A 27,670-nucleotide genomic window follows, 5' to 3' on the forward strand; every position below is an offset into this window, starting at 1 on the left:
ACTGGGGAGGGGCATGCAGATTTAAATGGTTATATTTTGTATTTCTTTCCATTGAGTTTTTTATACAAAACATGTCTTTGGGCAAAACTGCCAAAATTACGCCATTTATCAAAGTTAGAAACTGTAAAAACAGAAATTATTGCTTGATTTTCACATTTCCAACAGTCCTTGGATGCATCATGTGTGACGGATGCTTCTGTCAGCAAAATAACAAACACAAATCTGAGCTTAAATAGTGACATTTCATTAAAATCACATATTCTAATCACTATTCTACATCTCATTTAAAATTTGGCCAAAAATCAACCATTTGCAAAAGCTATATCGAAGGGTTAGTTTTAAAAATCTGGGTCGTGTTTTTTCTGCCAGTCACTCAGGGAGGCTTGAAATAAAAAATAAAATAAAAAAGCCACCCCGCACCTCTGAATAGTAAAGAACAGTCCCTTAGTGTTTTGTCAAAATTTCAAAACTCCCTCTGATATTAAAAAAAACCTGATAGGTGCAGATCTTAAGACTTAATTGCAGCAGTTATGCAGCATACCTGGACATTCACACCAACTGTTTTTCTCTGTCTAACATAAGATCCTACTTCAACATTACCATTAAAAGTAACAATATATTTAAAGGCATATAAAAGGATGTGAAAGGTGTGAATTTGGTTGTTTCATCCAGCTGTTCACCAGCTCTCAGGTGTCGAGGCGTCCTTGAACGCAGCAACATTTGAGCAGTTGGGTTCATCCTTTGCTAAAAGGCTCTTTGACAGGGACGGACATACTTCTCACAGCACATATCAATAGTGATCTTTTCTAACATTCCTCCGATTCAGACTCTTGAAAAACCCAAAGTGCAGAGTTTGTTTAAACAGCGAAGCCTCTCAGACAAGACACAACAACGACCTTTCATCTCTCCACTTTTGTTGAAGCCAGTTTTTCCTCGAAAATGTCACGGCTTTTGAAGTCGGTGTCTGTATTTCGTCTGGCAACGAGGCGTTGAGATAGAAATCTGACATTCCTCTGGTGGTTGCTTTTTACTCTGCGGGCAGTTACCATGGAGACAACAGACTGATACTTAGACTGTTGGAGAGGAAGTGTAAAAGAGTCGTCTTTACAAAAGCAGTCGACTTCAGAAGAATTTCAAAAGCAGTGTTGTATAACTGGCGTCTCTATCAGCGCATTTAAAATACCAAAATATTCAGTTTATATAATAAATAGATGAATAAATTATGATCTAGCTAAAGGGCAGTGAGCTCTCTCTTAATTTCTCTCCTCACACCTTTTTATTTTCAGACAAATACAGAGAATATCAGTGGATCGGACTGAATGACAGAACCATCGAGGGAGACTTCCGCTGGTCGGACGGGAACCCTCTGGTGAGTTCTACTGAGTGTCCATAACTCTGCATTGACTTTTTGTGTTCAACCTGCTGAGAATATAGAACATGCGAGACTTACAATCCAGCAAGTCCAGTTTTAGTCGTCAATCCCAGAAAAGAACAGGAGTTTTTTAATTGTTTCCTATGAGTGTCCAAGCTGTCAAAGCTTTGCATCGTGTTCCTTGATGTGACTGTGTTTTAATCTGCTCTGCCCTCTCTGTCAGCTCTATGAGAACTGGTTCAGAGGTCAGCCTGACAGCTACTTCCTGTCAGGTGAGGACTGTGCGGTGATGGTGTGGCACGACGGCGGCCACTGGAGCGACGTGCCATGTAACTACCACCTGTCCTACACCTGCAAGAAGGGCATCTGTGAGTTCACCTGTATCTTCTCTTTGTTAAGTCTTATTTTTAAATCAGCACCACAGGGTGACGATCTGAGGGCTCATTTATACTTCCTTTACGTACGAGAATAGATACGTTGTAAATGTCACTGCCCTCATGCATCCTTTATTTTGGCAATGATTAGTCTCGCTCACCAGATCTTTCTCAAGAAAAGAAAGGTCTGGCTGGGCCAACTCTCACTTTAAGATTGGAGAAAAAAAACGCCCCGGCTGCTTGTATTTCTTTCAACCAATCACAATCGTTCTGGGCGGTGCCACAGCAACGGTGCGCTTGCAAAAATATTGCCAGGGGGAAACAGGTTTTGGTGTAACACGCCCACAAAAATATCACCTACAGGACGCGAACCATGGCAGAAAAATGGCTACATCCCCGCAAGATCAAACACCGCAAAAGTTAGTAAAGGACGTGTTGAAAACTGCAACCGGAGGTGGTAGGGCGGGACTTCAGCGGGTGGCTCGTTCCACCCAATGAGAGGCTGATCTTTGCAGCAAACTTCCGCCCAGTCAGACTAGGTAATGATACAGCCAATAGATGGCACTAGAGAGCAGAGTTAAAAGTTTGGCACGACAACGAACAAGATGACGATGGAGGGGGTCATTAAAATGTACCTTTAAATGGAGGCAGCATCGTAGGCGGTGGAAGTCTGTGAGGCCTTTAAATACATCGCAACATGTGGACATAGACCTCTTTTCACTTCACTGACTATCTGGGTGTCTGCAAGAATCAGACACTTAGATTTAATGTTTTTAAGACCTTTCAAGGTGGGTTTTAACTACATTTAAGACAGATTTTTGGACAAAAAGAAGTAGGAATGTTAGGTTAGGTTTTGCCAACAGGTAAGCGCAAGTATAAAGTTGGTTCAGTGGAATGTTAGAGAGTTTTAAACATCAGAAATTTGGACTTTCAGTCACACAAAGATCATGACTCATTTTGGCAAAGAGAAACTGAAATATGGATAAAAGAGATCAAATTTTTGTGGCAATTAAGACATCACAAATTAAGATTTATGACTATTTAATGACAGTTAAGGCTTGATGTTTTTGAAATTTTGAAACTTTTTTAGGACCTGCAGACACCCTGTATACTATCAGTGTGTTCAGTTTTACCATTTTAAATGTCTTCGTCAACTCCTCCAGCCATATGTCACTTGAACTACACTACATCACCCTCACAGTCTCAGGTTGTACTGCTCCGTTTCATCCATATCTGTAAGCTTTCAGAAACATGCATAAATAAGGACAAAATGAAAGCAAAATGCAGACAATAGGCTCCATCCATGTCCAATTATGTATCTAATGTTGAGTATAAATGAGCCCTAAGAGGCAAAGTTGTCTCTCCATTTTCCCTCCATCCAACAGCATCCTGCGGTGAGCCCCCCAAAGTTCCCAACGCTAAGGTATTTGGGAAGAAACATTTGCGCTACGAGACCAACACCAAGGTGCGGTACTACTGTGAGGAGGGTTTTGTGCAGAAACTGAATCCGGTCATCAAATGCCTGCCCGGTGGCCAATGGGAAGAGCCTCTGATTGCCTGCATCCCAAGTGAGTGCGTTAACTGGGGGACCTTAATTCTTTATCTACCACCACCTTAATATGCCCTCTCACCAGTCTGGATGAAATATATAACATTAAATATGAAGTGTTCTTTGTTGAGAAGGAGTACTGTATGGAGCAGAAGTAGTAAAAATGGCAAAATGACCAAAACTGGAACAAAAACTCATAAAACTTTGAGGCTGTGATCCTTTACTTTTCTGTTTGTCTCCCATCCTCAGCCCCGTCGATGGAAGAAGACCCAGTTACCTCACTTCCCTCCCAGCACGAGGCAGTCATGGAGGCTCTGGAGGTGATGGGATCAGCCACAGAGAAAGCAGCTCCGCTGTTCTGGGACATTAAGTGGAATGTCTGAAGCCATCCTGCCTTTTTTTACAAAACAATATTTCATCTCCTGGTTTCCCCGTTTTCTTGTGTCTCAAAGACTTTCCTGTCCAGTCTGTGTTAAAGTGTACGAATCTAATCTTTCATCTTAACGTCACGTCAAGGCCGCAGATCTTACAGTCATGGAAAATCTGGAAAACTTGAAATCCAAACATGTGTTCTTTAGGTAAAGAATGTTACAGAAACTTAAAGCAAATTTGGCCACATTAAAAAAACACTCCAAGCCTGAATGTTTCTTGATCCCGAGATCCCTGAAAAAAAGGCCATCCAACATATCTTATAAAACAGTCGTATGAAGAGATAAGAGCGGATCCTCCACACTGTTCAAAACAGCAAATTTATATCAGACACTTTGATTCAACATCCATCTCCCCCTTTTTTATTTAAAGACCTTCTAATTGTTAATTTGTGTTTTCAGCTCTGGACAGTTGGTCAAATCCTCTATTATCTTTTGACGTTCACACAGAAGGACAACATTCATACAGGAGACACCTTTGATATGAGACGGTCATAAAAACATCCTGGAATTTAATTAACAAAATGATTATGAACACGTAAGTTCCCTTATTTCTTTGCAGAGTCAGTTATCAGCATCAGAATACGTTAAAATGTCAGATACAGTTCTAATCAGGCTGAACATATGAGTTAATCACATTAATGCACATGTTATCAGTCTCTGTTACGCATATGCCGGAGATATACTTGCTTTTAACCACGCGTTCACATAGAATTTTTCACATACTCGTCTATGCACTGGGCATGTTACTGGAGGATTCCACTAGAGGGCACCAGAGAACTCAGACTGTGTAAAACTTTTGGATTTGCATGATGTAAACAACATACATGGTGACAGTCGAAGAGGTCACTATTGCTGTGTTAGATTTACCTCAGAAGTTGGAGGTTAGAGCAAGGAATGACGTCACGTGAGTTGACCACGTTCCAGAGACAACAAGTCGGAAAATCTAAGATGTTGTTAGCCATACCCGTTTTAGCCAGGTAAGCCACTGTTAGCGAGTGTGTTTTGCACAAACACCACAGCAGCATGTCCACACATACAAGCTTGGCAGGACTCTGTGTGAGACAAATAAGACCGAAGTGCTAATGAACAGTATATTATTACAGCTTTCACTGCTGTTTATATATTGAGCAGCCATCTTTAAATTTTGAGGTCAGGGCATGTGAGGTTCCTCTGACGTTCCGAGTCAGAAATCTGACTTCAGGGGGTGTTTCAGTTGAAAATTCCAACTGGGAACTCAGAAATTGCGACTTCCCAGTGTGAATGGAGCACATGATTAATTGTTTATACTCAAGGTGTGGACACACCAAACCGACATCAAAGATCTAGCGGCGACGAAAGCCAACTGTTGCGTCGTCTACGTCTCCTCACGTCGCCCTGTGTCAGTTGCATTTGAACACACTACAAAGACTACATCCGACGGCCAAGTAGCACGTACGTTCTGCGCCTGTGTGAGAGGAAATAACGCAAAAAGGGAACCCGGAAGTCTGAGGAATGCATGAGATAAACAGAGTAGCGGAGTGACAGAGTGGTACAGCCGAAGGGTTTCCTATCTGTGCAGCCGAGCACCGCAGCATCTCCACGGACTATGACATCCAGACGGTCCCGGTGTTTCCTCCGCAGGCTCCACTTCACTCAGCTGCCCGATAAACACGCTGCTTCTTCCCACTTTAACCTGAATAACAAACCAGGGCTCGGTGCTCCGGTTGGATCCAAACGGAGAGCCGGGGCTAGCTCAGAGACTAGTGGAGGCTAACTGGCTGTGCTTCCCTCCGGTCATGCTGCGGCTAACGCTCCGCTAGCCGCTCCCAGCTAGCTCCAGTTTGTTATTCAGGTTAAAGTGGGAAGAAGCAGCGGGTCTGTGGGGCAGCTGAGTGAAGTGGAGCCTGAGGAGGAAGCACCGGTTAGCCCCGGTTTCACTACAGGCAGATTCACTCGCTACAGGGGCGAGGAAATAAAACCTGAACAGCCAATCAGAGTGATCTCTCTCACTGACAAGCTCCGCCGGCGATTCAACGTGCTCAATTGGTGGAAAAGCCGCCAACGCCAATGCCAAAGTGCTGACGGTGCGGGACACACCGCAAAAACTAGGGCGACTTTGACCGACGGCTTGGTGTGTCAGGGCCTTTAGATCACCGTGTAAAAAGACAAAACAACAGCCGGGTGAGCGCACATCAGGGGTCAGCACTCTCAAGTATCAAAAGAGCCATTTTGACCAAAAATAATTAAAAACAAATCGGCCTGGAGCCACAGAACATATTTGAGCCTAGTGGTAACACTGCATATTAAGTCTAAATTAGCATATCAACATAAAAAATAGGTCTAAATGAGCATTCGGAAATGTTTTACCACAAGATGGCTCTTCTGCTGTGGGCTATTTATGATTATTTGGTATTTTAACATCGCAGCATTGGCAGTAAAAGCAAACAAATCTGTCCATGCACTATTAAATTATTTATTTTCCTCCGAGACTTTTACTTTTATGGATTTGGAGTCCATTGCTAGCCTAGCTTGGAGGCAAAATTTGGAGGAAAAGGTGCCAGGATATAGACGTATGACACACATTTTAGTTGAATTTGTTTTCCAATTCAGAGCCAAAGTTGCCTACCCCTGGCATAGATGGTATGTAGCTATCAAGCACAAGGTGACAGTGGCAGGTATATTTCTCTCATTCTGCCAACACTGCCTCTAATGTTCATGCATGTCTTGCATCTTGTGGACGCCTTGCGTTAATTTCTGAGGACGTGCACAAACAACGCTACAAATGGACACAGGATACGCGAGGCAGCCATCAAGCACACATGAACACAGAGTTAAAAGCAGGTATATCTCTGGCCTAAATAAGCCAAATTAAATATTACATAAACCAAGCACCAGTTAGGTGATAGGAAGGATTATGACCCAACCGAGGGATTCACGAGAATTTAAAAACAAATATAATTCTGGAGCATCCTTTCTTTATTCACATGTGGTGTGCTTTACTCTCATCAACAGCAGCCATTTTGTAATTAAACTGTTTTTAAAGTGGATATTGCAGAAGTGAAAATGAACCTGCTCTATGACAATGCTGAATTCATAAATTTGACTGCTGGTGCCGTACATGCTGCATTTAACAGACTGCTGTTCACAATAGTTTGCAGTTTAATTTTTAGCATCAGTTGATCTGAAATTCACTAAAGACTGTTGTACGTGCAGTCTGGAAGATTCCTTCTTTCTAGTAGGTTTGCATCAGTGCTGAGAGCTGCTGCTGCAGTGACTCTCTGATACTCTTTATTTCCCCACAGACTGCTGAAGTCTTTAAATAAATGTGGTCATGTTAAAGTTTACTCTGCAGGAATTGTTGGGTAGCCTCTTAACACAACAATCAAACTTGGCCCCTCCTCCCTGCGCTGCTACTGTACCATCATAGGAACATGACATTTGTTGTAATAGAAAAGCTGATACTTAAGCAAACTAGCTAAACACCTACGTGTCCAGCAGATAACAGGCTAACTCGTTGCTCTTCATCGTCTCCTTCAGTGCTCACCAGTGAAAGTGAAAGCAGCCAAACCCAGGCTCACTTTATTTTGGAACGAGCTCTGTCTGCTTTGTGTTTCGCCTCACTATATTTGCTTTTGTTTCAGCGCTGTGTCTGTGATTTTTGTGGCTTCCTCTTGGATGTGTGCTGCTTATGTTCTGACACCTTGTTTCTGCCTTTTAAAAAAATCCCGACCTCACCTGTATGCAACAGCAAAATAAAAAAGAGTCTCTGCTGCTTAGCATACCTTAAATGTGTGTTGAACCTCTGACATGTATGTACAGTCTACTGTAGGAAAAAACTGCACCCACAGAATTTGTATGGAGCAAACAACCCAATCATCAGAATAAATGTTGGCATTGAACGTTTCTGCAAACCACAGATACGTTACATTTTAAAACTATTATGTATCAGATACACTGAAACTTGACATTTCTTTAAGTTTCAACAACACTGTGGTTAATGTGTGGTCAGGTTTAGGCACAAAAAACACTTGGTTATTAGGGGTGGGGGAATCAATGCAGGGTAGTATTGCGATATTTTTGTGTGGGGATATCATATCGTCACACAGTGCCAGAGCCACATGTTTTATTATATGAATTATTAATATTACAAATACAAGTTAAACTTAAGGTAGCCTACTAAAATAATATAATCAACTGCTTTTTCAGAATCAGAACCAAAATCTCTTTATTGTCATTGTACGAGTACAACAGAATTGAGGTAGCAGCTCTCAGAGTCAGTGCAATAAAGGTATAAGTTGAATACAAGGCAGCAAAACAACAGCTATAGAAATATGATAAAAAGAAACTATGAATAAGAAATATCACTAAACTGTACAAAACAAATTACACTAGTATACAGATTTACACTATTCAGTGAACTAGATGCGTTTAGCTGCTGCAAAAAATGGCTGAGGTGAGATGAACAGACTAAAACCCTTATCTTATGAGATAAAACAGATGTTGACAATGTTTTTCCTTTGGGGACGTAACTTACAGTTGGAAAAAGGTGATAAATCACAATATATCGCAATAGATTTTATTGCAATACTCAGCATATTGCAACATATTGAAAATCGCAATACTAGTAGCAGGAGATGCAGCAATGGTGGAAAAACAGGAACAGGTTGTTAAAACATGTTTGGTGGCTTAAAAACAGCTGGTAAAACAGCAATGACTTTCTAAAACATAACCGATTGGTCGTTTGTTGGTTTCAAACAGCAGTCTGCAGCTTTTCAGGTGCTTCTCCTAGTTGTCAAGCCATCCACCATTCTCTCCACCTCCTAATGACAAAGTTAGCTCATGTTAATATTAATAGAACTACGTCACCTTTAACATTGATATGATACGTATGAAATGTACAAACATAACGTATTTATGGTTCACAGAAATGTACAGTGCCAACATTTTATGCTGACGATTAGGCTGGAGGAAAAGCACTATTTACGGTGTGATATGATGCAGCTGCACAGGGTGTAGAAACTTTGTGGACTTTTTAACACAGAAATCATGTTTTTCAATTAATTGCAACTTTGACATAAATGTCCACCTGGTATAAACGTCATCTGTACCTGGATACGTTATCTGGATAAGGACATCTGATCACATGCCTTTGGTTTTACACCTGGTATTAACTGTATTGTAGTTATTTTGATTTTGCAAATCATGTAGGCAGATTAACACATGAATAAACATGTATTTTATTTTCATATAATACATCCATGTACAGGTTAAATATTAATGCCAGGGGGAAATGGCTTCTGAGTATCTTGTACGTAGCACTCAAGCTCACTCACTCTGTTAATTGACACCTAATGAGTCACCAGCATGTGGAGGAGATTCCTGCCAGTGATCAGAGATCACACCTGAGGTCAATACAGGCAATCAGACTGAACCTTGGCCATCCCAGTGAATGTGAATCAATGCTTTTCTTTTGGCCTGCAGTCCCACTGTGTTTCAGGTCAATATCTTTATTGTTTTTTTAACGTGAGCAGATAAAGTGTTTTCTCAAAATACAGATGTGCTGAAAAATAGGCTGCATCCTCTCCCTCAGTCCTTTTGAATATTATTTTTATTTACTTAAAGAGAAAGAACAGACAGAGAAATGAATGAGATTTCACCGACACAGCGCTGAAACACCACCTGACTTTCTGTGTGCACACGTGACATCTTTATGAAGAGTGCAAACTGCTCGTCCTCTGGTGCTTTTTATTCGGGTGTGTCTGTTGTATGGTTTGCTGATATGAACCGTACTGTATCTGTGTTTGGCCAGAAGTGTATTTAGCACACAGTCTCCTAATCAGAGTTTAATTTTAAATGTATCTAGATGTCTTTATACTGGCTCAGAGCTGATGGCTGATCTTCGGGGATCAATCTGGAAAAACAAATGTTTCAATGATGCAACAATATCTCATCTACTGTATCTTTTCTAGTTTTTACAGAGGTACTGTAATAGACACTGTAACAATGCAGGTGATGTTAATTGTTAATCTAATGAACACATAATAAATGTACAAGTAGAGATAATAAAGTAAAAGTTGATCCAATGAGAGAAATACACTGTAGCCTAAATTTTCACTGTTGTTAAATGTCTGTTGATTTAACCGTGTACAAATTAACACATTAAAAATGTTTGTAAAAATCTACTTGTAATATGTATCATGATCATATGACTCCTAATTAACAGTAGCCTAAAATGTCTAATAATTTAAATCCATAATAACATGTAAGCAAGGGGTGAGCAGAGGAGAGCTGCACATGCTGCACCTTTAAACAATGCACAAATAATTTATTGGCAAATTAATACACTGACATGTGAACGTATCTTTATTGAATAAATCACATCACATGTAATTAATTTACAGATAAACCAGTTCATCCTTAAAGTAAACAACAGTGTTATTTACAGTTGAGAGTTTTAGCGTCTTTGAATGAGCTCACAGGAAGCAATTCAGTCTCGTGTTAAATGGATATGCCAACAGGTGCAGTGATCGACCCAACATTAACCAAACGTTTCATTTACCTTCAGTGACAGTGACAGAAAGTCAAGATGTTATTACAGGTTTAGTGCAAGATGATTGTGTGTATATGACATTTGTTTTTCTCTGCCATACTGCCAATGCTCCCATTAGTCAAAGTGGTACGTGCCCCCAAAATAAACAACGGTAAACCAACAATTATTTCATAAATGATTATTAATTTTAAGAGACTGACAGGGGAAGTAGAAATAGTGGTTTACCAGCCAGAACCAAATTACCAGCATGTCGGCATGCTAGACAAACTGCAAGTATCCTTGAGAAAAAAACTTTGACATAGACTGTATATAAAGATGGACGACATGAGAGCTTTCCAAAAGTGAAGCCAAAACATGTTGATCGCCCCCTGGTGGCTGACTGCAGTAGGTCATAAACTCCGCCCCTCCATGTTAGCGGATGGGACATGAACCAAACCAGAAACTCAGGGCCGAATTCACAAAACGATTGCGTGGCTTTTGTGGCCGCTAAACCGGTAAAAATGGCGCAAACAGATAGCGTCTAATTCACAAAGCACGCGCAGAGGGTGCAATGCTCCACTAACTGCGCTGCCAAGCAGATTGCGTCTCGGTGCTCCGGTGTTATTTGCACGTATTTAAATGAGGTAATATGCATATATTTGGCGGAAAAATTGCCCATTTCTATGCAAATGAGCCTCATTGATAAACAATGTCTAATTCACTAACACCAGCGCTAACAGCCACATGCAGTTTGAGTGAAGTAAATAATGTCTTTAGAAAGCTGGTGCAAACTGGGCGCTCCTCTGTGGAAGCCTCTTGCCCAGCAGTGATCTTGGCAGCAGTGATCGTCTGTTAAATCAGTCTGTAAATAATATTTTGACATTATTATTATAATCATTATTACTTTAATGGCATCCGAAGATACTGATGCGTTGAACAGGTGACAGTCTGCAGTCGTTCTCAAAACGCACTTCTGTCACGCACCTCAAAAGCAACTTTAAATAATTTATTTTACGAAACGGGGGAAACAAACGTGAACAAAAACAGTTCCATAATTCATATTAAATTCAAAAGATAACAAAAAAACAGCTACAAGTGAGAGGGAATAGTGATAAAGTGGTCAAACTTGGTCAAATCCACAGCCTCAACCCATCCGACACTGTTAGACTGACTCACCAGCAGACATCACTACATGAGGGTATACAGTATTCAGAACTTTGCCAAACAAAGTCTGCCATTGTTCTGCCACGGTGTTCTTGGCGCAAAGCCAGCATTTATACTTTGCCATGTGGCTAATTGCAATCAGGGGCAAATCAGGGGCAAACTGCACTCAGCTGCCAAACTTTGTGGGTGTGTTTGCGCTGGTATATCATTAGCACAATATCCTTTGTGAATAGGACGTTAAGATGGCGGGTGCAAATGAAGTGCAATTCAAGGTGCTATCAGCAGCCGCAGTTCATTCTTTGTGAATTCGGCCCTCAGAGTGCAGGATAAATATATTTTTCCCAAAGATGGTTCCTGTCATTTCAGTTTGGCTTTAATTAGTAATTTGATGCAATAAAAAGAGGGTTTGACGTCATGACGGACAGCTACACATACCAATCATTGTGCTCGTGATCAGTGGTGCTGCTCACAATTGGTTGGACGGATTTATGGGTGGGAGCAGATTGCTACTGCACAGAGTCTTGATACTTCTCAAAGTCAAGGATGATTCCTTGATAGGTAAGGTCCTTCCAAGTTGGGTCCTACTGTAGAAGCAGACTGCTCCTGCGCAGACTCTAGCTCCAAATGACTAGCGCAAAATGTCAGCAGCTGTATCCAGGATATTTTGGCTTTACTTTTGTACAGTGGGCATAAGTAGAGATGTGTCGCTTGTCTCTATATCTCAGTTTGATGTAAATTTGTTGTTGTCTCATATGAAATAAGCCAAAATCAACCCCATGTTTTAGTCCTATATATTCTATGCATCTACCAAGTCAGATAGAAATGGGGTCTTTGTTTTAGAAATTAGTCTAAATTATGTGACTAATTTAAAGATATTTGATTTCAAATATAACCCTATAATTCTACTGTCAGTAATTGCCTGCGGCTTCAGATGGGAGGTTTCTTGTTCAGGACTATCCGTTGGTGGATCAAGCTGTGAATACTGTGCAGTGGATTCTGGGCCACTCAGGCGTTTTGCTCCGACTCTCAGCTCTGTTGAGACACTCACGTAAGTTGTTTTTGTTTAGGACTACCTGTAGCAATAGGCACCGTACAGATGCGTCGTCTTTTTGGGGAATCCAAATGAGCGCACCCCCGCTTCAGGGATGCCGCCACAGTGCTCCCTGGGGTTGCTGATGGGAAACCGTACACTGCCGTCTCTCAGCCATCCGCCGTCACACTGGTCGTACTTTTTGAAATGCCAGGCCGAGTAAAGCTGGCCGACCAACGCTAGCTCAGCTCCCTGACGTTGACACGCGTGTCCTGCCTGCTCGAAGGAGAAAGACCCTGACAGGTAGTAGACAGAGCCTGTGAGAGGAGGAGAGGGATATGAGATATGCTTATATGCACACAGTAATATTCCACTACTATCCAAAATATGACAATATTCTGGATTGATATGGGTCATGTACAACATTTTCTGTTTGGACTTTCCAAATTAGGCCTTTTCTGGAATTAAGCATTTTCCAAGATGTGGAATGTGCTCAAATTATTTGGGTTTTAGGAGCAATTCTTCCGACATGTATACAGCACTTTAGGAGTATCCATCTCAATTGGGGATTTTACTAAACATTGCGACATACTGCCTCTTGCCTTTTATACGGTCAGCTCTTTGTGTTGTCATGGATGCACTGTACACAAACCAACTCACTAAGTTTGCAAGGGTCAAAAAGAAAAGCCAACACTGTTGGATATCAACAGGTTTTTGGATATATGCACATTTTGCAAGAAGGTGGTTGACTGAATGAAAGATGGAGGCTGTGTTCACATGGTCCAATATGTCCACCACTGGGCCCAGACCTTTGAATCCACCCACTCCAAGGAGTTAAGCCCAGGGGGCATAAGCACATACAACGAGCAGCAACAGTGACCCACCGCATGACCCTGTTACACGTCAGGACGTAAACAGAGGACTTGGCGGGGATGGAGCACCTGCCACAGCAAGCAATCACGCCAGCTGTGGTCATTTTGACTTGACCAGCATACTTCATTACAAGCTGATTGGTTGTTGAAACAGGTGACGTGCTATAAAACCAGCTGCCGGTGATTTGACCAGCTCAGTTGCAGATGACACTGTCAGCCAGAGTTGATCAGCGGTTCCTTACTTAAAATTGAAAAATAACCAATGAATGCCTTGGTGGGACTCAATTAGCAGATCAGCGTCATGGGCAGCACTAATGCCATTGTCAGGTGTTGTCAAGCAGCGCACTGTCTGGAACCAATGAGGAGTAATGATGATGGCGAGCACAATAGTCAAGACAGATGCTGCTATAGAACTCGTAAGTTGTGTGTTTCCGTTTCCGGTACATGGGACCTTAAAAATCGATTTCTCATAATGTAGTCCAATGGCTAGATGAAAATTATTTTCTGGTCCCGTTTGAATTGTGCCACGAATTTCACATATGTTGTTTGTGAATTTTTAATATATTTTTTCGTGCAAAGAAGGCTACAGTTTAGCGGGAAGAAGTTTGAAACTGTTAGGTTTTGTGTGAGAACGCTTTGCGGACTACAGCTCTTCGCTGCTCTCGACACATATGATATACGTCACCACTCGCACTCGGAACATGGCTGTGTCTCTGGTACACTTCATCACCTTCTTTCAAGGAGAGGACAAAAGCCTTAAGCGTGGCGAAAACCAATACAAGTCTGGACATGTGGAAACTTTCAGCTACGCCAGTGGGGAGATGGTCGGCGTTGTCAATGCCAGTAGACAAGATGAGTTTTAACATCAGACGGGAATCGAAAGAAAGAACAGCTGTTCTTGTTGGAATGGTGACATTGGGGTACGAAACACACCGGCATCTTGATCTGATGGCTCCGTAGATCGTGGCAGAAGACGCAGCAGCAGCACTGTGAGTTGAGAAGTGGAGGGGAAGTGTGATGACGTGACGTCACATAGGCGACATGTAGTCTTTCTCATTACATTGTTTCCACAGCCTTTAACTGAAGAATCGTACAATAAACTGTCAAACTCTTAACATGAAAAAATATTATTCAGACCCACACAAAACATTTGTGTAATCCAAGGCATTTCATGACTGGGACCAGAAAATAATAATTTTCTCTCCATTGACTCCCATTCATATTTTCCGAGTCTAGAGGTCCGATGGGGGTCTACCGGAAGGGGCGTGACTTACTATGGAGGCTCCTGTTAGTTGACATGTTTTCTAAATCTCGCCAGACATCATAGACTGTTAGCATGGCTACGCATCAGCGTGCAGTTAAAAGGACATTAGATTCAGTTGGATGTTCGTCTCAGGTGATTGGTTAGGGAAAATGGAATCCCCCTCCCCAAAGAAATCCGAGTCGATGCAATGTCAGACTAAAGACAGAAACTGAGCAATGACTTGACAACTGTCTGATATCAGGAAAGGCAACAGGCGATCTACCTCTCTATATGTTGACATGATAAACAACATGGTAATCGCACATTTGCGTGTAAACTAAATATTAGTGGAATTTTCATTTCCATTAGCAATGTACACAGCTTCGTAGGAATATTCTTTTTCAGAATCAGTTCTCTCCCACTCTGCCTCTCTGTCCCTCCTACCAGCCACTTCCCCAGGCGGCCCCCTCTTTGCTGTTCTCTACCTGTCCACCAGATGCCCTCAGACCATTTGCCACAGGTCCCACTCACCTGACTCTCATTCACCTGCAAACCTGTTTCCACATTCCCTCATCAGCCCTGCAGCAACACCTTCCCTGCCATTCCCATTAGCAGACCTTCCCCTTCCACATGCTCACCTGCCTCCCATTTCCCCAATCAGTCCCCTTCTCCCAGTCAGTCTTGCTATGCACTTTGATTCTCACCATCTGAACCTGTACATTAACCCGAGCCTCTATCTGCTGCCTGCCTGTAAGCTGATGAATCATCTGTCTACTAATAAATCCCTGAACTCCTCCTCTCTGACTGGACTGTCTGCATTTGTGTTCTTTCCATCTGCTTTGCACCCACCAGTCTCACCAACAGATTTTTATTGTTCTGTCAGCCTACTATCAGTCCCACTCTCACACTGTAGCTGCTAAAGGTCAGCTTGTTGCCACACAAAGTTGATATTCAGCAACACTACAAGAGGAAACAAACTGTTTCTATGTGGAAATCTCACTATGAACCAAACAGGGCCGAGCAGCAGCTAATATGAGGAGACCCAGCCTGTAACTGACAAAAATACTAAGATTAAAATAAGAGTTTTATGAGCATTTACATTTCTATTTCTTATATTCTCCTCTAAGATCTGGAGCAACTTTTCCTTGGACAAAGTGAAACTCCAGTTTGCTTCCAGCTTTCTGTCAGTAAATCAGACAAAACGTTGATCCGAGTCGATCCCCTCACAGCTTACCAGATGTCTGGGAGGTGAAGCAGAAGGCATCAAAGCGATCAATATTTTTATCTTTTGGTCCATAAGTGCGAATGCCGGGTTGCAGCTCCCCTCCACAGGCAGGACGAGGATGAATGATGGGGTAGTGAACGGTCCCATCGCTGAGCCAACCGGCATTACACCAGTCCAGACCCTCCGTCCATGCTGCGGGAGGAGACATGCTGATTTTAGAGAGCTGATATACCTGCAGACATCTTATTACTGGTTTGACAGTATGTGGTACCTCTGTACAGCTGGTTGTAGGAAGCTAATGTGCCATCTTGCTCGGCACAAGCCTCCTTAGCCTCACGGAAGGTGAATCTGTAGCGGCCACTTTTGCTCTGATATGGGAACACCACACCTGGAGATAGAGGGATTTGTCAGTGTTTCCGTTTTTACACAAGTAGCCAGAGGAGAGGAAAACTCACAATAAGATTCGTCTTGTGCCAGCCTAACTGAGCTCAGTATAACATCAATATGAGATTTTGACCATTTTCTCATGCTTATTAAATTCAGCTCCTGATAAACAGTCTTCCTCTTGTCTCAGCCTGAGCCTAACTTAGGATCTTAAAATGCACTTTTCCCCTTTCAAATTATCAGCTCCAGAGATAACAGTGAGATCCAAAAGACAACTTGATCGGCTTATAAATGATCCTGCACAATCCAGAAATTTGTCTCAATGATCAGATTCAAGTCTCAACTCTGTGTATGAACTGTTCTCAGAGCTGAGAAACCTCCGAGAAGCCTGAAGAACTCCTGCTGATTTATTCTTTTGCTCCTGATTTCTCCTGAACGGGGGTTTAGAAGAAACAGATTTGAATTTAGTCATCTCCAAATAAGAAGCTGATTTATTTCTGATGAGACAAAGAAAAGACTGCTGTGAGCAGCAAGATTTTCCTCCGAATACTGTATCCCATAAATCCTCTTTCATCAATAGTGTGATTATCTATCTATTAACTATAAACCCTCTAACCCTATAAATCCCCGCCCCTGTTCCTCTCAAAATATGCCCACGTAGCTCATTTGTACAAGCAGCTTATCAGGACTCACATTAATGTTTATTGTTAAGTGGCAACCTACATATTGAGAATGGCAGGAGCAAAGGAGGAAGTTGGGTAGAAGTCTGCATAGGGAGGTGTTGTGTGTGGACATATGGTTCAAACAAACACAGGACATAGGCCACATGACATACTAATTAACTTCCATCCATCCATCCAATTTCGTAGCCGCTTATCCTCTTGAGGGTCGCAGGTGAGCTGGAGCCTATCCCAGCTAACATTGGGTGAAAGGCAGGGTACACCCTGGACAGGTCACCAGACTTTTTCTAAACCTAAAGCTCAAACCAACACCTATTACCATCTGGGTTTTGTATTTAATGGAAAGGTTACAATCTGTATTCACTCCTGGGACAAATGACTGCAGTATTAACAGGTATTCACCAGCTCCAATTGGCTTTGATGGAAATAAAAGCACAGTTTATATGCACTAATTTTAGCCCCTTTGCTGAATTGATTTAATTCCGGGGCCACAACAAAATACCGTGTGTCTCAGTTCAAGCAGTGCTTCAACATCGTTCGAAATTTTGTCTGCACTCAGTTTGAAAGAGAAACAGAAAAAGAAGTTACCACCACAGCATTTTCACTGGCCCTTGTGCTGCATTCTACTGTTTACTAACTTCTTTTCCAACGTTAAACATGACACACCAACAAAAAACAAAACAAACAAACAAAAAAAACATACAAAGGCATACACATCTGCTGCAGAGCTGTGCACATGGCTGTGGTTAATTGGCAATGGGAAAGGAGTCTATTGTCTATTTTTAACTAGTTTTCCCACACTTAAAAAACTTCCATGTGCAAGCTAATTTGTGTGGAAAAGGGTGTTGAGTACTCAAGGAATGATATTTTTCTGCAGGCTAACACAGAAGTTAGCATCACCCTGGTTCCCTCGTCAAAAACGCACAATAATCTTCACAAATGAACACCACTTTGATGATGTGTGAAGCCTCCATGCAGTCGCCAGAAGTAAAAAGCTAACGTTAGGCTATAAAGGAACTACGCTTCAGTCGCATGACTGAATATCCCTAACACAGCGAGACTGATATGCGTGATGATTTGTAGTCTCATTTAGCCACTTGTCAGCACATAAGAGCTTCAAAACTCTCAATGTGGTATTTACTGACATATTTTATGTCGTAGAACAAAACATGAAAGTCTCTTCAGCTTTTGTTAACCAGAGACCTTATTTCAGATAGTATCTAACCAAAAACCCACTGACTTGGAGACAAGGGAACCAGGACTCCTGCAGCACACTATATCAAAGTAGTTTTGCTGCTTAAAACTAAAACGTTAGCCATGTGTTTAAAACTGCAACAGTTAATGGTCACATACAGCTTATCCTGTCATTTAGGTATGAGGACGTGTTGATATCCTGTCACCAGTAGAGGTGCTAATTTAGTGGTTAATTTTGTCGCATGTTCTCCTTCATTTGCACAAGAGACACCTGGTACATTCCTTTATATGAACATTTTGAGAAAACACTGCGCTCATTATCGCTTCACTAACCTTCAATCCTCAAAGTAATGACGACACTTTCGTCCTCGATGCCGTTGACAAGCTCACAGCGATACGTGCCGCCATCTTCCAGCTCAAGGCGGCTGAGCTGCAGGGAGGCGTCCATGGTGTGAGCCTTCCGGAGAGAAGCCCGCGGGCCGAGATGGCCGTATGGCTTGTGGGCATGTGCGTTTGATATCATGATAATGTTCTCTTGCCCCACGTGTTCTGGCTCCAGCTTTGTCCATTTCACTTTGTAATGGCTGGGTTTGGTTCTCAGGATACATGGCAAGGTGACGTTTTCTCCCCTTTGGGCGACGACCTCGGCGTACACAGGCGGCTCGAGGAGGTACTTGAGCTTCTTGGACGCTGCTGGTGAAACGGGATCCAGGTTATAAATTAAACTGCAATAAGTTATAACTCCATATATTGTAGATTCTAACATATTATATGAATGACAGTGAGATTACATTTGCATGTCTCTGTGATTGTTATTTAATACTTTTACCTCTTTGATTTGGATTATATTTAAGATCATTTGTTTAATTAATTAACATTCCTATTATTACTATTCCACTGGTCACCAGTTACTTTAATGCTCTCATGTGTCATTGTGACTTCTGACGGCTGTCAATGGGCTGTAAAGAACATCCTGATATTTTTGGCATACTGCATTTGACATACTATGTATTGGGACATACTAAATCTTTTTCTGGCACACTATATAGCAGCCTATGGTAGTGTGGGCATTGGAATCCACAGTAGTTGTAGTCTTGAATATGGTGACTCTGCAAGATCCTCCGCCTTTGCAAATCTTACAAACTCACATGAGGGCGTGTCACACTGAAGTCTTTTCAAAGTCTTTTCAAACTCTTCCAGTAAATGGTGGGCATAACTCTTCATGTCATTACAATTCCAGCCACTTAGCTCCTTCCCCTCACCTGACCGTCTCCGCCCACTAACTCACCTGCTCCACATTCCCCTGATTAGTCCAGCAGTATATATGCACCTGGCTCACACCAGCGCTCTGTTGAAGAGCAGCCATCCAACATGTGTTAGTGTGGACTCATATGGAGCAGTTCAGCAACACTTTACTGCCTTGAATTTACCTTTCAAGTATTTAATCTCTCAATCAGCCACTATATAGTATTAAAGCATCAGAAGAAGAAATGTCTAAGCAGGCCGACATCTGAAAGATGCCTGGATGTCTGCTACTGATGCGTTGCCAGCGTCTTTAGAGTGTCTTTGTAGTCTAAAGATGACAAACAAATGGTAATAACTGTGCACAATGTCAGACCATCTGTCCTTGAAGGCCACTCACGAGAGTGCCATATTCAAAATGTGTTCTCATACCAACTCATCAAATACTGACGCTTTGTCGGAGCTACATGTGAAAGTATGACACCTTCCTGTGTCTGTGCTCAGGGATGGCATGTCAGTTTACACTTGTTACATGTGTTACATGCAATGTCTCTCTTCAAAACACTTCTGTTTTGACAGGACATGTAGTTTCTGCTCATTACATGCCTTCAGTCTTTTTTAACAATGTAATGTATGTAAAACACTTTAAATTTATATCCTTAAGTTTCTGCAAAAAAGCACATGGTTTGGTTTAGAAAGAAGAAATCATGGCTTGACTTAAAATAAATATGGTTGTTACCAACATCATGTGAACATGTGACATACGTCATGTGATATACATGACTACCATCGCATGCAACGCCTTCTAGCACACTACGTTTTTAACTTTTCTAAAAGATTACTTTTTTGGGCTTTTTGCCTTTTTATCGATCGGACAGCATCAAGTGTGAAAGAGGGAGAGAAAGGAGATGACACGCAGCAAAGGGACGCAGGCCGGAATTAAACCCATCACCGCTGCAGCAAGGATGCTGCCTCTGCACGTGGGATGCCACTGGGTGCCCCAGCACACTACGTTGTTATTAAAATAACTCATTGACTTTTGGTTTCACGCAGGGCTCCTGTGAGTTTGGTCGTTGCCTGCTGCGTTAACAACTGCTGCTGCCTGCTGCACATCATACTGTGGCATAGGTGCCTCTGTGGGTCGGTGTCTGATGCCAAAATTACAAAGTGACAGTATTTAATTAGTTGGGATTGAGAACAAGCTGAAATGATGGGAACTGTGTCAAGAATTGAAAAAAGAACACGAGTAAGAGGTTCACACTTTCACACCCCTGTCCAAACGCTGTGTAAAGCAGGTGTGTGTTGGTTTCAGAAAATAAAAAAAATGATTGGACACACACTTTGTTGTAAGGATGTGGGCGGAGCAGTTAGATGATCAGAGAGACTTCCTTTGCCATCATTCATTCATTAGACAGACATGAAGGAAAACCTCATCCACATTAATGACTGTACCTGCTCTGTGCGGGCTGTATAGAGCTGAAGACCAGGTGAAGCAGCTTGATGTTATTAGAAGAATCACAGCACAGTTCATCATGAAGACTGTTGCTCTTTTAGTTCCTGCAGTTCATTAGAAAACAGCACAGAGTTCTCACTAAAATTCAGTCTTTGGTGCACAAAACCAAACACACTTTGTTCTCACACACCACCTGACGATAAAACAGTGAGGTGAAACTGCAGTAAATCTGACAAATAATCCTAAGTTTCAAGCACTTGTTGTATTCTATGGTCCGGCAAATTCCAAGTCAGCTTGTTACTCACAAACTCTTTAGTCTGAAATCAGCAGTGATGAAGGAAGAAACGTAGTTGAAACCTGTGACGCTGGGAAGATGCAGATGTCCGCTCATCCTCCTGTGTTGTCCCACATGATGTTTTCAAAGTGTCTGAACTCCAGGGTAACTCATAGCTTCAGGAGGAAGAAGCTGCTGTTCATCCCTGTCAGCTCCTCTGTCCCTGCCCTGAATGTTCAGCCGTCATACGCAGTTCATCTCACTCTCACTCTCACCCCCCCTCTCTCTCCTCACTCTGGTCATATGGTCCAGTCTGTGGTCCACAGTGTGTAAACAGGATTGTTGTCCTCTCTGCTCCAGATGCTGATGACCATATGAAGGTCTGACATGTCGTCTTTGTCTCTGTTTCCTCTATTGTGAAACGGGCAGTTGTGCTGAGTTTGTAGTTGTCCCCACGACCATTCAACTGATCTTTATTTGTAAAATCAGTAATGTAGAAAAGAGAAACTGCTCTGCTTCCAATGCTTTAAATGTTTTATGCTTGTTAGGCTTTTGGCCACACTTCAATCAGTGATTTTATAGACCTGAATAAGCCTGTACCTGCATCTTTAACCCTGTTCAGTTCAGTTCAGTTTGGTTCACATTTTTTTTTATGTTTCCATTGTGAAAAGTTGTGGATTGTACCAATAGAACATCCCAATTTTTGTCTCCCCTCTGTTGGGGTACCAACACACTGATCCGATACTAAAAGATGAAGCTGAAACCCTGCAGTCTGCTGATTGGGGTGGCAGTAGCTCAGTCCATAGGGACTTGGGTTGGGAACCGGAGGGTCACCTGTTCGAGTCCCCATCCGGACCAAAATATGGAGCGTGGACTGGTGGCTGGAGAGGTGCCAGTTCACCTCTTGGGCACTGCCGAGGTGCCCTTGAGCAAGGCACCGAACCCCCCAACCGCTCGGGGCGCCTCACCAAGGGCAGCCCCCTCACTCTGACATCTCTCCACTTTGTGCATGTATAGGTCCTGTTTGTGCATGTGTGTGTCTTTCAGACCTGTGTGTAATTGACAAGCAAGAGTGAAAACATTGAATTTCTCCTCAGGGGGATTAATAAAGTAAATAAACTTAAACTTAACTTAAAACTTGGTCAGTAGAGAACCATCACTCCTGCTCAGGGCTGAGTTGTGCCTGGTTTTGAAGCTTATATGTGACCCTTGTTCATGCCGTGGCACATTTGACATACATTAGTAAACTAAAACTATACAATGAAAGGATGTTTAACTTAACTCACTGAGCTGAGTGCAGGCAACTTTTAAGGTGGAAAGTTTACTAGTAATGTTGACGACGTGAATCCATCAGTACACCTTAAATTTCAATATGACAACTCTGACCTTTCCATTAGTTTTTATTGTCTCTCTTGGATGACATGCACTTTTAGTAATGAGTGGATCTTCAAGAGTTTTATAAATGTATATTATCTGAAGACAAATTTCCTTCAGGACAATAAAGTTGATTTGATTGATTGATTGATTGATTGATTGATTGATTGATTGATTGATTGATTTACATATACTAATCCTCGCTTAGAGAAAAAAATATGGCAGAGCGTCGTTCCTGTGGGCTCCAGCAACACTAAACCCCTGAGCTTGCCTGAGAAGGACTAAATGCACAAAGCTGCTATTTTTAAATATCCCATGGAGAGAGACTCTCACTGCAGCCTGTTCTATTTTGTTGTGAAAATGTGGGCGTGCAGCCTCGTTCTGTGGACGATAAACCAGGTGCAGACTCCCATCTGTGTCACCGCTGATGAGGAAATACAGCGAGTATTGGACGGAGCAATGAGTGACAACAACCCCGCCCACATTTAAGAGGACTGTGTGCTGTGGAAACGCTAAATGGATCTATGGTCTAGGAACATATTCACAGGGGTTACTGTTGGTACTGAAGGTACTATACCTAAAGTTTTTGGTGGAAAGGTACCCTAAGTTTAGGACCCAAACCCAATCTCAGACACAAAGCGCTTTGTCATTCATTACTTAACCATTAGCTAGCTAGGTTAAAGCAACACATTTGCTACACACTAATATCTCTATCTGAACTTTCCACTGGACAGTGAATATCTACTTGCCATCAAAAGGATCTGTTCATTTAAAAGATTTGTTCACTGAATCATTTACTGCTCGACTGGTCCCACACACTGAATTGAAACACAGCTTCTTATCGGTTGCAGCTCCAAGTTCTCTTTCATGATTTTTTTCTCTTTCATTATGTCATCACTGCTGTGTTGGATAAAACCAGTCAGGCTCAGATATGCTATTCGCAATTGAGGGTCCGCCTCAGCCCACAGCAGTAAACAAGAGGGCTGGGCTTACGATGCTCCTGCTGCCGACATCGGGTGAACGTGAAACAAAAAGACACTGCTGGATCTTAAGCGGGTTGATTGAGTGCAGATGTCACAAAAGCAGTGAGAAGTACAGATTGCATGCACTAGATGTATTCAAGACAATGGAATGTTGTTTGCACAGACAAAGCACAAAGGTACGATGTAGTGGAGAGAAACAAGTCCCTTATTTTGGTATCGATCCTACTGAGGCCAGGATCGATCTTCAAAATGAAAAGATTGAATGAGAATGACAGTATTGATATTTTAGGATTGATCTGCCCACCCTTATTGCCAGGTACTTTCCCCCTGGAGTTGCATTTTCAGATCCCTGTGAACATATTTCTTTTCCTAAACCTAACCTCTGTAATTTTACATTAATTACAAAACTGTACGTTAAGGACTTAATATCATTCATGGGGCACAAATTCATAGGATGTGATACAAACTGTTGTGCATGCATTTTTCGTAGGATATCAATACGAACTGTTAAATGAGAATACGTTGCTGGAACAAACACTAATTTTAAAAAATCTGTTACAAGAGAAATCATTTAGTAAAATTACTCTCAAGGGCTGAATAGATGTGGCATTAATATGTTGTTGTTGTTGTTGTTGTTGTTGTTGTTGTTGTTGTTGTTGTTGTTGTTGTTGTTGTTGTTGTTGTTTTTTTTGTGACCATATTTGACGAATAAAAATGTCACATTCCCATGCTGGCCACTATATTGGCTCCTGCTGTCAAACAGCATATTGTAGCATACAGTGCGTACAGTGATGAGCCATCACTGAGCCCTGCGGACAACAAGCCTTCCTGTGTATTCTAACCTTTGCCAGAAGGCTGCTGCCAAAGAGGACTATAGCGTGCATTCAGCCATCTTTGTTATTGCCCACAGAGCTCTGGGGGCAGTGGGATAGGAAGCTGTGTCGACTCTAGTTTCCTCTGCCGCCGTTGCCCCCGGGGGCACAAGGGCCGCATTGTGACGGTCACGGTCTCCACGCAGTGACAGCAGGCGGCGGTCACACAAACACTGTCCAATGTGGAAAAAAGATGAAATAATGGGATTCTTCTGTTTTTGCTTGTGTTGCTTCTCCATTGTGCTCCGTCATCAATGGGACTCTTTATTGGCCTCCAATTAGTATTCACCCAAACACCTCTAGGTGAAAACGGCCAACTGTCTCTGCAGCGCTATCCATCCATCTATCCATCTATCTGATCTATCTATATATCTGCAATTCTTTTTCCACTGCCAGGAGTGTGAATGCATGACAACTTAAGGAAACACATGCAAATAGATGAACAGCAGCAAATAAAGAACAGCTCCTTTATTACTCTGACATTCCTTGTGTCGTGTTTATTCAAAATACACCTGTAAACTATTAATTCTATATTCTATATGCATCATAATCAAATGTGCTGCACATACAGAAAACAAAAGCAAATAGTGGAACCCTTCATGTGCACAGGTTAATTTGTTATGATGCAAAAGTGAGACAAAAAAATGTTAAAATGAAATAAACATGGCAGTAATCAGGCATGTTAGATGCAAGTCATGGAACACGTGTTGTGTTTGTATGGGCTTTCTTACGCTGCAGTTTGTTGCACTGTCTCAGCCACCACAGGAGAGTGCTATGTGTGGTAACAGTTGGTTATTGTTGGTCCAACACTTTGATCCAGGATATCACACTATATTTCATATCTCTTGAGCCTCATAATGTGTCCATTAAGCAGTCCGGTTCAGTCCAGTTCAGTTCGGTACACATTAGAATGGTTATTTTTGTGCTGCCATTGTAAAAAGTTGTGGATTGTATCAATAGAATGGTCCCCATTTTTCTTCACCCCTCACATGTGGCTTATGTGAACTGCATAATATTCTATTCTAGCTCCAGAAAAAACATGACTGAGCGTCGTTCCTGTGCGCTCTGGCAGCACTTAACCTCTGCTTGTCAATTTTTTGGTGGCATTTTTTCCATGACAAAGACGAGACAATGACGAGCTAAAAATAGTTCTTGATAATAAAAAGTAAGATGGAATCTATGTTTGATTTTTGTTGACGAAACTTGACGAAAATGCGGTGGACTATTGGACATTGAACGCTGAGAGCGACCGTGCTTGTAATTATCTTCAAATGCTGCATGAGTGACAAGCCGTGTGTCTGACTGTGGATGGTGGAGCTGCTGAATGGATTTGTGGAGTTTGTTTGTTGCAGCGGTGGCTGTTAGCAGCTAGCTCCGCTCACAGCCTTCACAGCTTCACCCCGCAGGACTCCACTCAGTCCGGACTGGAGAAGGTTTGTGGGTTGATGGTGTTTGACAGGCAGGTAGGAGGCTCAGTTATCTGTGAGTGTAGCTGTGCTTAAGTAAACAGTCTGAACTCAGATCAGTTTTCTCTGACAGAGATGAACGTTTAGTTTGAATCACCAACTCTGTGAGAGGACACCAGTTTAAACCTCCAGACTAACATGTTGCACATGGAGAAACAAGTTATGTTTCTGCTTCTTAACAGTCACATGGATAAGTCAGCGTTTACAATGAACCTGGGGACAAATCCTAGTTGGCTCACATTAGTTATTTGTTGAGAGCATAAATAGAGAGATGTTGAGCTTTTCAGATGATGATGATCAGTAAGTGTGTGCTCGTAAATCAGCCCTTAAAGCTGTCACACACTGCTGGAGACATGACAGACAGGAAGTGTGTAGAAATTAATTGTAGTTGTAGAAAAAAAAAACAACCAACGAAATATTTATACAACCTGTCACCTTGATTCTCATTTCTGATACATCAATTAGCCTCACTGGATTAGTTTAAAGACACATAATATATGGAAAACAAAATGACTAAAAGTTTACTATAATGTTTTGAATTTTCATCGACTAAAACGAGACTAAAAATTGAAGGATAAAAATAACTAAAATGTGACTTCAACTAATGAGCAATTTTGTCTCAAGACTAAGACTTAATCTAAAATAGCTGCCAAAATTAAAACTGGCTTTTAGAACTTATTTAGTATTTTGTAGAATAACTCATCCTCCTGGATATTAGAACTTATTTAGTATTTTGTAGAATAACTCATCCTCCTGGATATCTATCTTCCTCTTTCCCTCCAAGCCATTTTTATATTCTCAACCCTGAATGACAGCTGTTACATTTATTAACACTTGCAGTCATTTACCAGCACCTCTCCATCTTTTCTTTTGCTTAATTCTTTTAACTTCCCTATCTGTCTCCTCTCTGTATCATCAGCACAAAAATTTTGGTGAATGAGCAGCACAAACATTGCCCTCTGCTGTAAGGCTGCATAAATACTGCAGTACTGCGTTGAAATAACCTAACGTGGTATTGTATTTCATCCTGACTGTAATCTTTACATGTGAGGTCAGAGATCAAACATGAGGACCAAACACCAGGGTGGAAATATCATGATACTGTCAGCTTTTCTGGAAGGAAGAAAAACATGGTAGCTTTAACACAAATGCTATAATGCAAAATGTTGTATTTTTCATAAAGAAGTTAAGTTGGTTCAAGTCCTAACATGAATGATGGGAAAGATTTGAAAGCTTTGATTGATTATGTTTTCCTTTAAAAAATGAGCATCAGTCATTTCAGAGTTTCTTGTCACTCATCCTCTGTTTGACTGATTTCCTCTCCTTCCGTCTTTCCTGTCGGAGGCTCTCAGAAACATATTCCAGCCTGCAGGTGAACCCTCTCGGCCCTGCAGCACTCTGTGACACTTCATTTCCATTTGACGGATGGATTCGTACTTGGTTTTAGGTTACACTCCTGAAGCACTGAGCAGGGCTGGGAACCATAGAATTTATTGATTCTGGTTATTCTTGTTTAGGTTCTTAATTCAGTAAGAACAGAAACCAAAGATCTCCTAAAGGTACACCCCACCCTTCCTTGCTGCCATTTCTCTTTAATTGATGTGGTGATTGACTGAATGTCCCTCCCATCCACACACAACAGATGAGCGAGGCTGATATGAGAGCAGGCCGGGCCTGCCTACAGCCCTGATGATGTATCAGTTTGTGTGGTGCACCGGTGCGTGACTCTGTTGACGAAAGGCATGACAAGCGGCGGGGTCACAAAGGCAGCTTCATGGGAAAAAGTATGTACTTTCTGACATTTCTGCCACTCTGAAAGGTTTCCCCTGTGAAGACACGATACCCCCTGGAACATTTTTATCATTCTTACAGGTGCCCCTTCTCCTGTTGAGAGTGATGGTTTTAGAGCGTAGTGACAGATTTACCCTCGTCACAGTTTAAAAAGGTAAATAGTCCTGACAGCGAGCACGGAGAGGCTCC

At 41.9% G+C, this 27,670-nt stretch overlaps 2 protein-coding genes across 4 annotated transcripts in view; one reads left to right on the forward strand and one right to left on the reverse strand.

Moving 5' to 3' along the window:
* The window catches only part of bcan (brevican), a 41,076-nt gene extending 37,032 nt beyond the window's left edge, over positions 1–4,044 (forward strand). For both annotated transcript variants that reach the window (XM_033639816.2, XM_078171326.1), the window contains exons 12-15: positions 1,287–1,369; positions 1,596–1,740; positions 3,132–3,314; positions 3,545–4,044. In XM_033639816.2, the coding sequence (XP_033495707.2) occupies positions 1,287–1,369; positions 1,596–1,740; positions 3,132–3,314; positions 3,545–3,678 (545 nt within the window). In that variant the 3' untranslated portion in view covers positions 3,679–4,044. The remainder of the gene's footprint in view (positions 1–1,286; positions 1,370–1,595; positions 1,741–3,131; positions 3,315–3,544) is intronic.
* A 6,002-nt stretch (positions 4,045–10,046) lies between these two features.
* hapln2 (hyaluronan and proteoglycan link protein 2) lies at positions 10,047–21,414 on the reverse strand. 2 transcript variants are annotated; one of them, XM_033640242.2, is made up of 6 exons: positions 21,079–21,414; positions 20,721–20,825; positions 18,360–18,719; positions 16,040–16,156; positions 15,778–15,960; positions 10,047–12,745 (listed from the first exon to the last, which is right to left on the reverse strand). In XM_033640242.2, the coding sequence occupies exons 1-6, from the start codon at positions 21,110–21,112 to the stop codon at positions 12,468–12,470; spliced, it is 1,077 nt and encodes a 358-aa protein (XP_033496133.2). In that variant the 5' UTR covers positions 21,113–21,414; the 3' UTR covers positions 10,047–12,467. The 2 variants fall into 2 exon arrangements, with proteins under 2 accessions (XP_033496133.2, XP_033496134.2); XM_033640243.2 differs by having other exon boundaries at positions 18,360–18,716; positions 21,079–21,232.
* Positions 21,415–27,670: the final 6,256 nt, after the last annotated feature.

Source organism: Epinephelus lanceolatus, chromosome 10 (genome assembly GCF_041903045.1).
Source record: "Epinephelus lanceolatus isolate andai-2023 chromosome 10, ASM4190304v1, whole genome shotgun sequence".
NCBI lineage: Eukaryota > Metazoa > Chordata > Actinopteri > Perciformes > Serranidae > Epinephelus > Epinephelus lanceolatus.